General features: G+C 43.8%; 1 protein-coding gene across 2 annotated transcripts; it reads left to right on the top strand.

The window, feature by feature from the left end:
• The first annotated feature begins 3,309 nt into the window (after positions 1-3,309).
• LOC133458180 (cytochrome P450 2J2-like) lies at positions 3,310-15,740 on the top strand. 2 transcript variants are annotated; one of them, XM_061737807.1, is made up of 9 exons: positions 3,310-3,612; positions 5,134-5,296; positions 5,412-5,561; positions 5,714-5,874; positions 8,223-8,399; positions 8,507-8,645; positions 8,767-8,954; positions 12,003-12,144; positions 14,663-15,740. In XM_061737807.1, exons 1-9 carry the CDS (start codon positions 3,412-3,414, stop codon positions 14,836-14,838), a joined length of 1,497 nt encoding a protein of 498 aa, XP_061593791.1. In that variant the 5' UTR covers positions 3,310-3,411; the 3' UTR covers positions 14,839-15,740. The 2 variants fall into 2 exon arrangements, with proteins under 2 accessions (XP_061593791.1, XP_061593792.1); XM_061737808.1 differs by lacking the exon at positions 3,310-3,612 and adding an exon at positions 3,829-3,853 and having other exon boundaries at positions 5,184-5,296.
• Positions 15,741-15,902: the final 162 nt, after the last annotated feature.

The raw sequence follows: 15,902 nt of genomic DNA, 5'->3' as shown, positions 1-15,902 counted from the left end.
TCCTTCTTCACCACGACGGTCCGGTACATCGACCGCATAACTGCGGACGCTGCACCGATCCGTCTGTCAATCTCACGCTCCATCGTTCCCTCACTCGTGAACAAGATCCCGAGATACTTGAACTCCTCCACCTGAGGCAGGACTTCCCCACCCACCCGGAGAAGGCACGCCACCCTTTCCCGGTGGAGAACCATGGCCTCGGTCTTGGAGGTGCTGATTCTCATCCCTGCCGCGTCGCACTCTGCCCCAAACCGCCCCAGCACATGCTGAAGGTCCCGGTCCGATGAAGCCAACAGGACAACGTCATCCGCAAAAAGCAGAGATGAAATCCTGAGGTTCCCAAACCGGATCCCCTCCGGCCCCTGGCTGCGCCTAGAAATCCTGTCCATAAAAATTATGAACAGGACCGGTGACAAAGGGCAGCCCTGCCGGAGTCCAACATGCACCGGGAACAAGTCTGACTTACTGCCGGCAATGCAAACCAGACTCTTGCTCCGACCATACAGAGACCGGACAGCCCTTAGTAGAGGGCCCCGGATTCCATACTCACTGACCCCCCACAGAATGGCACGAGGGACACGGTCAAATGCCTTCTCCAGATCCACAAAGCACATGTAGACTGGTTGGGCAAATTCCCAAGAACCCTCGAGCACCCTGCGGAGGGTATAGAGCTGGTCCAGTGTTCTGCGACCGGGATGAAAACCACATTGTTCCTCCTGAATCCGAGGTTCGACTATCGGCCGTATTCTCCTCTCCAGTACCCTGGCGTAGACTTTCCCGGGGAGGCTGAGAAGTGTGATCCCCCTATAGTTGGAACACATTCTCCGGTCCCCCTTTTGTCGCAGAGGCGTGTCAACCAAGACAGCCCTACGACATCCAGAGACTTGAGGTACTCAGGGCGAATCTCATCCACCCCCGGTGCCACTGAGGAGCTTATGAACTACATCAGTGACCTCGGCTTGGGTGATGGATGAGCACGTCCCCGAGTCCCCACTCTCTGCTTCCTCAATGGAAGGCATGTTAGTCGGGTTGAGGAGATACTTGAAGTATTCCTTCCACTGTCCGACAATGTCCCCAGTCGAGGTCAACAGCTCCCCACCCACACCGTAAACGGTGCCGGCAGAGTACTGCTTCCCCCTTCTGAGGTGCCGAACGGTCCTCCAGAATTTCTTCGAATCCGACCGAAAGTCTTCCTCCATGGCCTCCCCGAACTCCTCCCAGACCCGGGTTTTTGCCTCCACGACTGCCCGAGCCGCGGCCTGCTTGGCCTGCCGGTACCTATCTACTGCGTCAGGAGTCCCACAGGCCAACATAGCCCGGTAGGACTCCTTCTTCAGTCTGACGGCATCCTTTACTTCCGGTGTCCACCACCGGGTTCTAGGATTGCCGCCACGGCAGGCACCGGAGACCTTGCGTCCACAGCTTCGAGCCGCTGCGTCGACAATGGAGGCAGAGAACATGGTCCACTCGGACTCAATGTCCCCCGCCTCCCCTGGGATCTGAGAAAAGCTCTCCCGGAGGTGAGAGCTGAAGACGTCCCTAACAGAGGGCTCAGCCAGACGTTTCCAACAGACCCTCACAATCCGTTTGGGTCTGCCCGGTCTGTCCAACCTCCTCCTCCGCCAGCGCATCCAACTCACCACCAGGTGGTGATCAGTTGACAGCTCAGCCCCTCTCTTCACCCGAGTGTCCAAGACATACGGCCGAAGGTCAGATGAAACGACCACAAAGTCGATCATTGACCTCCAGCCTAGAGTGTCCTGGTGCCACGTGCACTGATGGACACCCTTATGCTTGAACATGGTGTTCGTTATGGACAAACTGTGACTAGCACAGAAGTCCAACAACAAAGCACTGTTCGGCACAAGCTTCGGCTCCTTCCCACCCAGCGAGGTGACATTCCATCAGAGGTGTCAAAAGTATTCACATTCATTACTCAGGTAGAAGTATAGATACTAGAGTTTAAAAATACTCCTGTAGAAGTTGGTTTCAAAACTACTTAAAGTATAAAAGTAAAAGTAATGTAAGGGGGGAAAAAGCCATTAAGGACAAAGGCCATTGAAAATGAATACATCTTAGTATAATGCAAATATATTAAAGAACCGTATGTGTACTGTTGAGCATTAACATGTGTTTCAGAGAGCAGAAGATATGAAGACTAGTTGCCTATAAGTATTGTAATGGTGCAAAAAGTCAAACTTCAGAGGCATGTTATCATTTATCCTAACCTTTATTGGAATGTACATCCAAGTTTAGTTGCAGGAATCTGAGGGCAACGGATGTAAGAACAAAACTGGACAAGAACATCTGAAACAACCACAACCAAATTCACTCTATCCGGATGGAGCAATTTAACTGGATAGTTTTTTTTTAAAGGCCGAAATGAAATAGAGTAACGAGGCTGTTTTTAAAATTTAAGGAGTAAAAAGTACAGATAATTGCGTGAAAATGTAAGGAGTAAAAGTAAAAAGTCGTCTGAAAAATAATTACTCTAGTAAAGTATAGATAACCAAAATTTCTGCTTAAGTAAGGTAACAAAGTATTTGTACTTTGTTACTTGACACCTCTGCATTCCATGTCCCCACTTGGGATTGGGTCGTCGAGGCACCCCGCCACGACTGCTACCCAGTCCACATGGCACCGGCCTCTCACGGTCCTTCCTGCGGGTGGTGGGCCTACTGGCCCATCACCTAAGACTTGTTTGCCATGGGAAACCCTACCAGGGGCGTAAGTGCCCCCGACAACATAGCTCCTAGGATCACTCGGGCAACACAAACCCCTCCACCACAGTAAGGTGGCGGTTCAAGGAGGGGCAGATAGAACATGCTGGTTCAAATATGAGTAATTTTGTTTTGAATTTTACTGTTCTTGTGTTAACACAGTTTTCCTGGGTATTCTGGCATCCTCCCACAAACAAACAATAATTCAATCTATTTACTATTTTACTATTTTTACTACTTACTATTTTCCGACAATCGGCCGCCAACCTGTCCAGGGTGTATTTCTAACATTCCCCAGTAATCAGCTAGGATAAGGTCCAGGATACCCCTGGCATCCCGAATATAAAAAACCATGATAACATGATAGATGAATGGATGGTGGGTGCATAATGGTAATGTTTACTCATTGAGGAAATTCTATTCCAATTTCTTCGAAATTGAATTGTTATTTAAGAATTTGAACCAAGTGTCTATTTTTGCAACTGATCTAGTATTGCCATTTTTATTACACATGTAGCCTAAAATAAAATAATAAAACATAACGACGCCTTTATTTTGAAGGGCAACAAACCACAGAGATGAGTCTGGTGACCGACGGAGACAGTTCACAGTTCTGTTTTGCGTCATTTTTGTTGTCCGTTTTAAGATTGAGTCACATTTCGGAAAGTAATCAACACAAAGGAGCGAAGTAATGGAGACAATATTCGGTGTTTCAAGCTTTGATTGGATAGACAGCAGAAGTATTTTACTATTTTTCTTAGTTTTCTTGCTACTGAGCGATTTTTTGAAGAACAGGGTGCCATCAAACTTCCCCCCCGGGCCGTGGTCTCTTCCCTTCATCGGTGACCTGCATCGGATCAAACCCAGCAGACTCCACCTGCAGCTCACAGAGGTTCGAGTCCGTGTTCAGAAAACCTTAAAGCCTGATTTATGGTTCCGCGTTAAATCGACGCTGGCTACGCCGTAGGGTGCGGCGTAGCCTACGGCGTAGGCTCTGCGTTAGTGTAACGTGGAACCATAAATCAGCCTTAAGTGTCCTCCATCGGGCTGAAAGCTGCGACCTGCCTCTCACCCATGAAGCTGATGTTTGTTTTTGACGAACTCCATGTGGGTTAAGAGCTTTAAATGTCCAAGTAAAAAAACAACACACACACACACACACACACACACACACACACACACACACACACACACACACACACACACACACACACACACACACACACACACACACACACACACACACACACACACACACACACACACACACACACACACACACACAAAAAGTGCGTTCTATAACTTAATAACATAATATAATCAATAAACCCAATACATACGAATATTTAAACATTAAAGGAGGCAAATGAAAATAGAAAAGTTGGATGATGAATCAAAAATGTACCTCTTAAAGAATATTTTTTATTTTAGGTTAATTGTTTCTTGAGATGGTTTTGAACCCTGGGGTTTTTGACTTTGATGATTTATTTATTCATTAAACAAGGCCTTAGGTCTTACGTCTTTGGCTGGCAAAGGTTTTTTTTCCCTTCAGTTTTTGCCCTGTTGCGCCATGTTTATTTTACAAAGTTACAAGATAATTTTGCATCTCAAAATATCAGTTTGTAGAAAAATGAGATTTCCTTTTATAATATCTGGAAAAACCTACACATTCAAAATGTATGGACGGGTGTTCTGAAACTTTTTATTATACATAGGCGATACCTTATTATCCAGGTCCTGCTTAAGGTTTCTTCCCTCCTAAAGGGAGTTTTCCTTGTCACTGTTTGGCTTAAAGGGGACATATTATGGCATTTAATGTATATTTTAAACAGGCCTTGAATGTCTTAAAAACAATCTAAAGCTTGTTTTTTTCTACCTAAATCAGAAATTCAGCCTCTGGGCCATGTCTATAGTTTTACAGATAATAAAGCCTTTTTCCATGACACCTCCCAATAAAATGTTTCCCAACAAGTCAAATCCAAACCATCCAATTCCCCACATGCTGAAAAGACTCCTTTTCAGTAAAATTGCAGAGTAAGGGCCAAAATACCAATGCGATCATTTGATTGCATCTTGGAGGACAAAGTCCAATCCTCAGAGACCCCACCTGAAGTCACACTGAGACAGAAGGATACTTCAAAACAACCTCAAATGTTGCTTGTCCTCATCCTTGGAGCCCATTGTTCCACCTTTATTGTTTAAAATGACATTCAAAGCAATCAGGCAGAGATGCACAGTGATACGTAGTAGGATATTAAGGCAAGGGACTCGAGAGTAAAAGGGGACATAAATATGATGATAGTTGCATTTTAAAGGGTATTCAGGAATAAATGTGAAGAGAGAAGCCAAAACCAGAGACTAGGCTGTAAACAGACACTCACATCGGATCCACCAATTTGCTTTGTTTTATCAGCTTGCAGGGAAATATGGAAACGTTTTTAGCCTGCGTCTGTTTGGTGGTAGGATTGTGGTCATCAATGGCTACAAACTTGTGAGAGACGCCCTGGTCCAACAAGGAGAAGACTTCAGCGATCGTCCCATAGTTCCAGTGTTCCATGAAATGGTTGGTAATAAAGGTAATATTGTGTTACTTGAATATATTTATATAGTTTTTAGTTGATGTTTCGTAAGGTCATCAACAGTATCACTCTTGATTAGTTCAGGTGTAATGATGTGTTGTGTTTCTAAAAGGTATCGTGATTTCTAACGGTCATAAATGGAAGCAGCAGCGGAGATTTGCCCTTCATACACTCAGAAACTTTGGTCTGGGAAAGAAGACGATGGAGCAATCCATTCAGCAGGAGTGCTACTATCTCACAGAAGCTTTGGCAGATCAGCAAGGTACATGCACTACAATTGATTCGTACATCAGGTTAAAAGAACGTCATCAGTGTCGGAGCAAGCAATTACTCTGTGGGCATAAAATTAATTCTGAAAAGCCAATAGGCTGTTCAGTTTGGGGTTCTTATTTGCATTTTCTCTTCGTTGCACAGGCCAGCCTTTTAACTCCCAGACACTGATAAACAGTGCAGTATCTAACATCATCTGCTGTTTGGTGTTTGGACGTCGCTACGAGTACACTGACCAGCAGTACCACTCCATTCTTCAGGACTTCAGCGACCTGGTTTACTTAGAAGGAAGTGTGTGGGCACAGGTGAGCTTCCTTTGTAAACACGCAACAATATTATTCAAATCAGCTTTTATCCAGAGGAAAAGTCAAAAGTGTACAGTATATTGATGTGTAATGTTCCAGATTTTCCTGGTAAGGTCTCTTATAATAATAATACCTTTATTTATAGAGCACTTTTCCAAAACAAGTCACAAAGTGCTTTACATGCAATTAAAAACAGGAAACAAACAATTAGTACAATATTAAGACACAATTGAGAGATAAAAACAGACAAATAATACAATCAGTTAAACGCAAGTCTAAAATAGTGAGTTTTTAAAAGTAACTTAAAAGAAGACAGTGTGTTAGCTACCCTGATCTCCTCCGGCAGGTCATTCCATAAGCGAGGGGCTAAAACAGAAAAGGCCTGGTCACCCTTGGTCTTTAAGTTGCACCAAGGAATAGCCAGGAATGACCCACCAGAGGATCTCAGGGTGCGTTCAGGCTCGTATGGGGTCAGGAGGTCAGCTATGTAATCAGGAGCTAGCCCCATACGAGCCTTAAAAAAAAGTAATAATTAAAATTTTAAAATCCACTCTAAAACGGACTGGGAGCCAGTGAAGGGACTTTAAAATTGGTGTGATATGTTCTCTCCTGTTGGACCGGGTAATGAGTCTGGCTTCTGCATTTTGAATTAACTGTAGTTTATTTAGATTTTGCTGAGTGAGGCATGAAAAAAGTGAATTGCAGTAATCTAACCGGGATTAAATAAATGCATGTATAACTGTCTCTAAGTTTCTAGATGAAAGAAATGACCTGATTTTGGATATTTTTCTAAGATGGAAGAAGCATGATTGGACAACGGAATTTATATGCTGGTCGAAATTGAGGTGTTTGTCAAAAATACCGAGGTTTCTACAAGAAATGGTGATGTTGGATGAAAGGGGACCAAGATGAGTTAAATTGTAAAAAGTTTGATGCCATCCAGTTATAGATATCTGCAATGCACACGTGGAGGTTATTTAGTTGATTGGAGTTTGCTATTATCAAAGGAAAGGTATAATTGTGTATCATCGGCATAGAAATGGTATTTAATATTGTGTTTTGTAATAATCTGACCTAGAGGAAGCATGTAAATGGAGAACAGTAATGGACCGAGAACAGAACTTTGAGGAATTCCATAATCTAATGGTGATGAAGATGACTGAAAATGACCAATTTCTACACAGAAAAACCTTTCGGACAGATAAGAACGGAACCAATCTAAAACCAACCCTGAAATGCCCACCCAATTTTTAAGACGCTCAATTAAAATATTATGATCAACAGTGTCAAAAGCCGCAGATAGATCCAACAGGAGTAGAACAGAGTGTTGACCACGATCAGCTGCTAAAAGAAGATAATTTAAAACCTTAAGAAGTGCCATTTCTGTGCTACAACCTGCTCTAAAACCCGACTGAAATCTCTCGAAGAGGTCATTATCGTTCATAAAAGAAATAATTTGATCTGCCACTACTTTTTCTAAAACTTTAGCGATAAATGGTAGTTTTGAGATTGGCCGGAAGTTATTGAGGATATCTGGGTCTAGTGAGGGTTTTTTTAAGGAGAGGTTTTATGGCTGCCATTTTGAAATAATCAGGAACAAGACCAGATGAGAGCAATGAGTTGAATAGTTCCTGTTATGTCTCTGTAGGCGTTGGGCTCAAGTGCACGCTGATCATGGGTTACAGCTTAAGAAAACTAAAAATCTAAAAAAAATAGAATATTCTAGGAATCTTAATCTTAAACTGTAAGCCATAATCAGAAATATTAAAATAATAAAAGGCTTGCAACATTTCAGTTGATTTGTAATGAATCCAGAATGTATGACATTTTTGTTTTTGTAATTGCATTACAGAAAATAAAGAACTTTATCAAAATATTCACATTTTCTGAGACAGCCCTGTATAGGCTTATTGGATTATGGGATACAGTATACAAGGTAGACAAGTCAGTTGAATGCTACAAGTTTTTCCAGAAGTAACATGTCTTGTTATTATTTGCATGCGATCGTTGAGATTTAAGCAAAATCCATGTGCAGTAGGAGGGTAGTATGTGGTTTTAAAGGCTGCTTTACAGCACAAAGAGGACAATCTGTCAGACTCTCAAATACTGCCTCTCTGTGAAATTTGTGAAATTTAAATTGTTTCAATTTCCCAGCGGGAATTCTTATAGAATTATACCAGAAGTGAATAAGAAGGCAGGACTTAATGACCCTGATGTCCCTGATGTCCCTAATGTCCCGGTGTTGATATTGCAAAACCGTATCCATAAAAAAGCTGTAAACACACAGGAATGTCTGAGCTAAGTTCCAGATGTTTAGACGATCTGGAAAGTGTCTTCTATCCCTGTAGATTTACAACGTAATGCCCTGGCTGATGAAGAGGCTGCCTGGACCTCATCAGAGGTTGTTCACTTTAACGCAAAGGCTAATCGGCTACATTGAAATAAAGGTGAAAGAACACAGAGAGAACCTTGATCCTTCATCACCTAGAGACTACATCGACTCCTTCCTTATAGAAATGGAAGAGGTGAGTGCTGTGTTTTGTTGCTGGTGTGTTTTTTTTTCTTTTCCTTTTTCTAGTGAAACATATCGGTGCATTTTTCCTTTCTTTTCCCTTTCAAATGTCTCTTATAGAATCAGGACGAAGATGCTGGCTTTGATATCAACAATTTGTGTTATTGCACTCTCGACCTCTTTGGTGCTGGAACTGAAACCACCACTACTACATTAAACTGGGGAATGCTGTACATGATCTACTATCCTGACATACAAGGTTTGTGTAGGAGTAATGTCTACCTGCCAGCGTCAGACATGCAATATATAACTTGACTTTATGTCGTTGTTAGTTTCACAGGTCAGCTCTGTATGTTTTGCCATGTTTTCATTGTGTGCAGAGAGAGTCCAGGCTGAGATAGATGCCGTGATTGGTTCCTCCAGACAGCCCTCGGTGTCTGACAGAGAAAACCTGCCCTACACCAACGCAGTCATCCACGAGATCCAGAGAATGGGCAACATCCTCCCCCTCAATGTGGCTCACATGACAAGCAAGGACACAACCCTGGATGGATACTTGGTCCCAAAGGTGCAACTCTTTACCTCCAATAAGAAGGCTTTGGATTATAGTGGTCAGGATTGTAGGTAAAGCTTTTTTAGCAGATTTTGAATGACATAGGCTACTGTTAGAAAATCAACAATAATAAATGACTCCAAGTTGTGTTTGTGCACATAGCAAAAGTAGTTTTACTAAATAACACCTGAAAGCAGGGGTGGGCAATGCTGGTCCTCGAGGGCCGCTGTCCTGCATGTTTTAGATGTTTTCCTGCTTCATTGCACCCTAATGTAGCCTAATTAACGAGAAAGATAGAATAGATAGAATACTTTTGTTGTCATTATACATGGGTACAGTGAGATTAAAAGCAGCATCACCTCTTCAGTGCAAGACAGTGCAAACAGATAAGAAATATAAATAATATAAAAATATAAAAAGGTTAAGGTGCATTTTGAATAGTGAAATCAAGACCTGAGATCCTATCTACAGATAATAACAAATAACTACACATGTGGTGGAATATTGCACAGATAGGCCGGGAAAAAGTATTGCACGGTAAAAAACAGTAATGAAGACATTCACATATTGTTCAGGGCGATTATGGCTTTGGGGAAAAAGCTGTTTTTCAGAAAGCCTAATTAATTGGGCCTTTTCATCTGCTGGGACCATCGGGTTGAGGTCAGGACTCTCCAGACCAGTAAAGTTCATTCACACCAGACTCAACACCAGTATTCCATGTCTTTATTCATGTTGGAAGAGGAAGGGCCAGCTCTGAACTGTTCCCACAAAGTTGGGAGCAGGGAATTTTCCAAAATGACTCAATTGGTATGCTGCAGCATTCAGAGTTCCTCTCACTGGAACTAAGGGGACAAGCCTAGCTCCTGAAAAACAACCCCACACCATAAGAGCGACCCCATTCTTTTACAAAAAGTTGTAAACACAAACTGCATGTCTAGGTGTTTGATTTTATACACTTGTGGCCAAAGAAGTGATTGGAACACCTGATTCCAATTATTTGGATGGGTCCTTGAACCGCCACCTTACTGTGGTGGAGGAGTTTGTGTGCCCGAGTGATCCTAGGAGCTATGTTGTCGGGGGCATTACGCCCCTGTTAGGGTCTCCCATGGCAAATAGGTCCTGGGTGACGGGCCAGACTAAGAGCGGTTCACAAATGCCAATCATGAGGAACAAAACACCAAGGACCGTTACGTCGCCCGGATCGGCGTCACCGGGGCCCCGCCCTGGAGCCAGGCCTGGGGTTGGGGCTCGTAGGCGAGCGCCTGGTGGCCGGGTCTTTGCCCGTGGGACACGGCCGGGCTCAGCCCGAAACGGCGACGTGGGCCCGCCTTCCCGTAGGCCCACTACCCGCAAGAAGGTCCATGAAAGGCTTGTGCATTGTGGGCTGGGTAGCAGTCGTGGCGGGGTGCCTCGACGACCCAATCCCTGGACCAAAACCCTCACAGTGGGGACATGGAATGTCACCTCGCTGGGGGGGAAGGAGCCGGAGCTTGTGCGTGAGGTTGAGAGAAACCGGCTAGAGATAGTCGGGCTCACCTCCACACTCTGGAACCCAGCTCCTTGAAAGGGGCTGGACCCTCCACTACTCTGGAGTTGCCCAGGGTGAGAGGCGGCGGGCTGGTGTGGGCTTGTTTATAGCCCCTCAGCTCAGTCACCATGTGTAGGAGTTCACCACGGTGAACGAGAGGGTCGCTTCCCTGCGCCTTCAGGTCGGGAAAAGGTCCCTCACTGTTGATTGTGCCTACGGGCCGAACAGCAGTGCAGAGTACCCGGCCTTCTTGGAGTCCCTGGGAGGAGTACTGGATAGTGCTCCAACTGGGGACTCCATTGTTCTACTGAGGGACTTCAACGCCCACGTGGGTAATGACAGTGATACCTGGAGAGGTGTGATTGGGAGGAACAGCCTCCCCGATCTGAACCCGAGCAGTGTTTTATTGTTGGACTTCTGTGCTAGTCACAGTTTGTCCATCACGAACACCATGTTCAAGCATAAGGGTGTCCATCAGTGCACGTGGCACCAGGACACCCTAGGCCGGAGGTCAATGATCGGCTTTGTTGTCGTTTCATCTGACCTTCGGCCGCATGTCTTATCGATTTACCGGTCAATCTACGCCCCTACCCTCACCTATGGTCATGAACTTTGGGTAGTGACCGAAAGGACAAGATCGCGGATACAAGCGGCCGAGATGAGTTTCCTCTGCAGGGTGGCTGGACGCTCCCTTAGAGATAGGGTGAGGAGTTCGATCACCCGGGAGGAGCTCGGAGTCGAGCCGCTGCTCCTTCACATTGAGAGTCAGCTGAGGTGGCTTGGGCATCTGTACCGGATACTCCTGGACGCCTCCCTAGGAAGGTGTTCCAGGCATGTCCCTCCGGGAGGAGACCCCGGGGAAGACCCAGGACACGCTGGAGAGACTATGTCTCTCGGCTGGCCTGGGAACGCCTCGGACTCCCCTCGGAAGAGCTGGAGGAAGTGTCTGGGGTGAAGGAAGTCTGGGCATCCCTGTTGAGACTGCTGCCCCCGCGACCCAGGAACGGATAAAGCGGAAGAAGATGAGTAAGATGAGTGATGAGTGGATGGGTGAGCAAATACTTTTGGCAATATGGTGTATATATCAATATCGACAAAAAACATAATAGCATTTTTTACATTTCTTCTTTTTTTAAGCAATACACGCTATATTTACAACCTACTGAACTGCACACTACAGTAAGAATAGACTGGCTTCTCCAGGCATCGCTGGACCAGTGGGAGGGGCTGCACAGAACAGCGCTGGACCACAACTCCAAATGCTGCTTCATCAGTCTGAAGGACCTTTGCATTGAAAAGGCAGTTTTGTTCTTTCAAGTAATTTTCTTAGTCTGTCAGGCATCAGTTTCAAATCTGTTTTCCTGTGAACTGATATTTATTCAAATCTTCACTTTGATGTGAGCACAAAGCCACGGTTGAGAGTGAAAAAGAAACAATCTTCAGCTGATCTAGACTGGGCGAGGGCATCCATCTGGCTAGACCGATGGAGGAGTCGTCTGTGTAGGTAAACCTTTTCATCAATGCTGTGTTTTTAGGGCACCATGGTCCTGCCAACACTGGACTCTGTCCTACATGATGAGTCGATGTGGGAAACCCCGCACACCTTCAACCCTCAACACTTTCTGGACCAGGATGGTAAATTTAGGAAGAGAGAAGCTTTCCTACCTTTCTCTGCAGGTTAGTCAATTGTTAAAACCCTTAAAACCGAGCTCCGCGCTGCTTTAGCAAATTATTTTAAAGGGAGAAAGTGACTGAAAGAAGTCACACATCTTTGCTTGACAACAGTTCTTTACTTCTAGGTAACAGTAGTAGGTTGGTAGGGGATTGCCTGTGCTTTCATGCTCACTGATGTATCGGCTGTTGATCTTATTTCAAGTAAGACAATATTTGTAACGTTAACAAGAGCTGCAAGTAAGATATTCTCTCATAAACTGGTTGATATGTTCCAGATCTTCATCTGATTAATGACTCATTCATCCCCATGACGCTGCAATGTTTGTGCACATCCAAAGCATTTATCAGAGCCATATATAAAAATACAGAAGTTTCCACCTAAACACAATAGGTTGTCTTTTTTTCTCCCCTTTCAGAATTCATATTGACGTTGGCTGAACTGAGGGCAGTAGTCGTAAAGGAGCAAAAATGTTCATTACAAGTAGATAGATGAACTCTTAATAGGACATACTGATGCCTTAAAGGGGACCTATTATGAAAAACACGTTTTTTCTTGTTTTAACATATATAAGGTGGTCTCCCCTCACCCTGCCAGCAGAGGGGAGATGAAATCCCATGAATTTCTGCAAGGTCTTTGATCCCCGCCCGACAGAATCCCCCAGTGTCACGTGATTTTTTTGAGCCGATTAGAATCTGCTCCCGTCGTGAGTCACGACGGGAGCAGATTTCCATAGGTTCAGCCTCCGCTGCTGAAACCACGCCCACAACCAGCTCTCTCTGCCGGCTGGAGCTCCGCCATTGTTTAGCAGCGGTGACTGTTTTCCACCGGTTTCAACAGCGAGGGACAGTTAAAATGAGATTTGCATCGACATTTACCCTCATAAAAGGATCAGTTCCAACAGCACGGACCCGGCAACTCCACACGAGTCAGCGGTAAGTTCATTTTTTTTAATGTTATTTATATTTGTATGATCTTTGCATGGGCTAAGTATTTAGCTTAGCTCCGGAGCACCGGCACCGCATACGGAGCTGCCGAAGCTGCTCACGGACCGGCCCGGCTCCAGTGTTCCCTAACGGAGCCACTCACTCGTTAGGTAAATTAGTAATACATTTTTTCTGGTTTCAGATCTTCCAAGCACCTGAAGCTGTTCAACGACACCTTCAGAAAACGCATGGTCCTTCCTTGAGCCAGCAATAGTGCATAAATGTTATTTATATACAACTCATATTTTATTTTTTTAACAATAAAGTTGCCATTTGTGAAAATTCAGTGTTGTGATTTATTTACAGTTAACATGATTCATCTGTCTTGTAACATAAGAAATTATGAGAATTCTTCCTGTGTGAAGACGAGGTGACTAAAGGCTGATTTATGGTTCCGCGTTACACCAACGCAGAGCCTACGGCGTAGGGTACGCGTCAATTTAACGCAGAACCGTTAATCAGGCTTTAAGATCCGTTTACAGCGTGTAACTGAATGAGAGCGTCCGACTATCAGGTCGAGCTGCGTGACATCGGACCCTCTCTGTCCACACTGAAACTGTTAAACTCGCGGCCAGTTAGGACAGTGTAATACAAAAAAAATAAAGCTATGGAATTGATTTTGTCGCAGAAGCTTCTCTCATGGGAGACGCTTTGTGTATGACGCAGCCGGCTGCTCTGGCCGGAGCGAGGCTTATTCTCCTCCCCTCCTACATGTCATTCAAGCAGCCAATCAGTGCAGAGCCTCACTATCATAGCCTCCCCTCCCCTTAGAATGAAGCACAGAAAAAGGCTTTAGAAGCGGTAAAACTAGAGACAGGGCCCACGGGCTGAATTTCTGATTTATGTAGAAAAAACAAGCTTTAGATTGTTTTTAAGACATTCAAGGCCTGTTTAAAATATACATTAAATGCCATAATATGTCCCCTTTAAGGTGTAGACAAGACCTTCATAATCCACCATTTGGTTATTTCTTACTCTAAATATGACCTTATTCAGGTTGAGTTCAGCAAGAATTTCTGTTCACATGGCCAGGCCTCCGTTGGAGTAAGGTTGAAGCTTAGCAGAAGTTCGATGGCTCAGCAAGTCAATGACCCAAACCGTAGAAGTAAGGCCCTTTCAGGGTAGAGTTAGAGCCCAGACTTATTTTAAAGAGATGTGTGTTCAGACCCAAATCATATAAATTGTGCGGGTCTGATCCAGAGCTGTTTGACTAGCTAGTTACTCAAAGGAGTCACTACTTTTTCATCCAGCATTGTGAATATGTGATGTATGTGTTCAAAAAACACAAGGCATTAAAATGTATTGGGTTATAAGCTCTCTTTGTATATTGATTATAGATGAACATTGAGTCATATTTGTAAGAAATAAATGCACAAAACCATTAAATTCCAAGGAGTTCACTTACTTTTTCTAACTATTGTACGTACAATGCCTCTAACAAATCTTTACATTTTTCCAGATCTGCTGTAGTTTTCTGGGATTAAATTTAGTGGCCCTTTTTAATGCTTTTGTTTCATGTTTTATGTTGTATTGTCAGGAAAGCGTGTGTGTCTCGGGGAGCAGCTGGCCAGGATGGAGTTGTTCCTCTTTTTCACCGCCCTCCTTCAGAGGTTTTCATTCTCGCCTCCTGCTGGAGAGCAGCCCAGTCTGGAGTTCAAGCTGGGAGGCACTCATTGTCCCAAACCTTACCGCCTCTGTGCTGCACCACGTTAAGACGTCAACCACCCCAAACCGAGCTCAGTATGCATCTGTATTCCTCCCCATTTATATGGCATTGTTCTGTTTTATATTAGTCTTTTTCTATAGTATTAACATAACTTTGGATTTTCAGTTCTGTATTATTTGACCAAAGTAATGCTCTGTATTCCAACATGCAATAAAGAGGAGAAATCAATAGTAGTTATGTTTCTGCAGAGTGTATGTGTGTGTTATTGTTTGTCTGTTCATGGCCTGCAATCAGCTGGTGTCAAGTGTTCACCAGCTGAGAAGACTCGAGCAGGTCGGTGTGATCCAAAATGTGAGAAAGCAACTTTAGGTGATGGATGGATGGTTAGTACTGCGTGTTATTGACAATTGTAAAACGTGTGTGCGTGTGTGTATTTGTTGTGGGTTTTAGTCTGAAGTGGCTGGTGTAGTAAAATAGTTAAGAAAAAAAATGTACTAGAGGAGTCTGTTCTGTTTCACTGTTTGAAAATGTTATTTTGAAACTAAAGTGGATTCTCAGTTTATGTGAAGCTTGTGTAGAGGAAATGATAAAACTGGGGCTTTCAGCAAAGTTTTAATCATCTGCCCTATTTGCAAAATTTCTACCACACAAATTTAAAAAAAAGTCACTATCTCATGTTATTCACCTAAGCTTAACCTTTAGTTCTTAATATTTAAGGGGAGTAATTCTGAAAATCATCAGCCGTTAGTCTTGAGTTCTCTTTGATCTTGACATCAGCCTGTGTATGTCACACATTTGGGTTTTCCCAGAAAGCTTTTGAGGTTACAAGTGGAAAATAACTTGTGAGATAAAGTCACAAAAGCAACGGAAGCTTCAGAAATGTTCACATTCCCTCAAACCATCTGACTCTGAAACTACAATCAACTCAAATGGAAAAGAGAAAAATCGTCATTATATAAATTAAACCCCTAAACACTTAAAAGTGTACATTTGTTTGATTTTTCTAAGGATGCAATTTAAGAAGAAATATGCCTTGCAGCTGAAAACCCAAGGAATATACATTTTGCTGATTTATTTTTAAGATATATGTAGTTTATATATGTTTAATGAC

Source organism: Cololabis saira, chromosome 13, assembly GCF_033807715.1.
Source record: "Cololabis saira isolate AMF1-May2022 chromosome 13, fColSai1.1, whole genome shotgun sequence".
In the NCBI taxonomy this organism is placed as follows: Eukaryota; Metazoa; Chordata; class Actinopteri; order Beloniformes; family Belonidae; genus Cololabis; species Cololabis saira.
This window is presented reverse-complemented; position numbering and strand designations above follow the sequence as displayed.

What these genes read in the sequence shown, in the direction of transcription:
- LOC133458180 (XM_061737807.1), top strand. Translation starts at nt 3,412, where the DNA reads ATGGAGACAATATTCGGTGTTTCAAGCTTTGATTGGATAGACAGCAGA. An exon ending in CTACTATCCTGACATACAAG is followed by an intron (nt 8,646 to 8,766) that starts GTTTGTGTAGGA and finishes CATTGTGTGCAG; the next exon opens with AGAGAGTCCAGGCTGAGATA. An exon ending in ATGGATACTTGGTCCCAAAG is followed by an intron (nt 8,955 to 12,002) that starts GTGCAACTCTTT and finishes CTGTGTTTTTAG; the next exon opens with GGCACCATGGTCCTGCCAAC.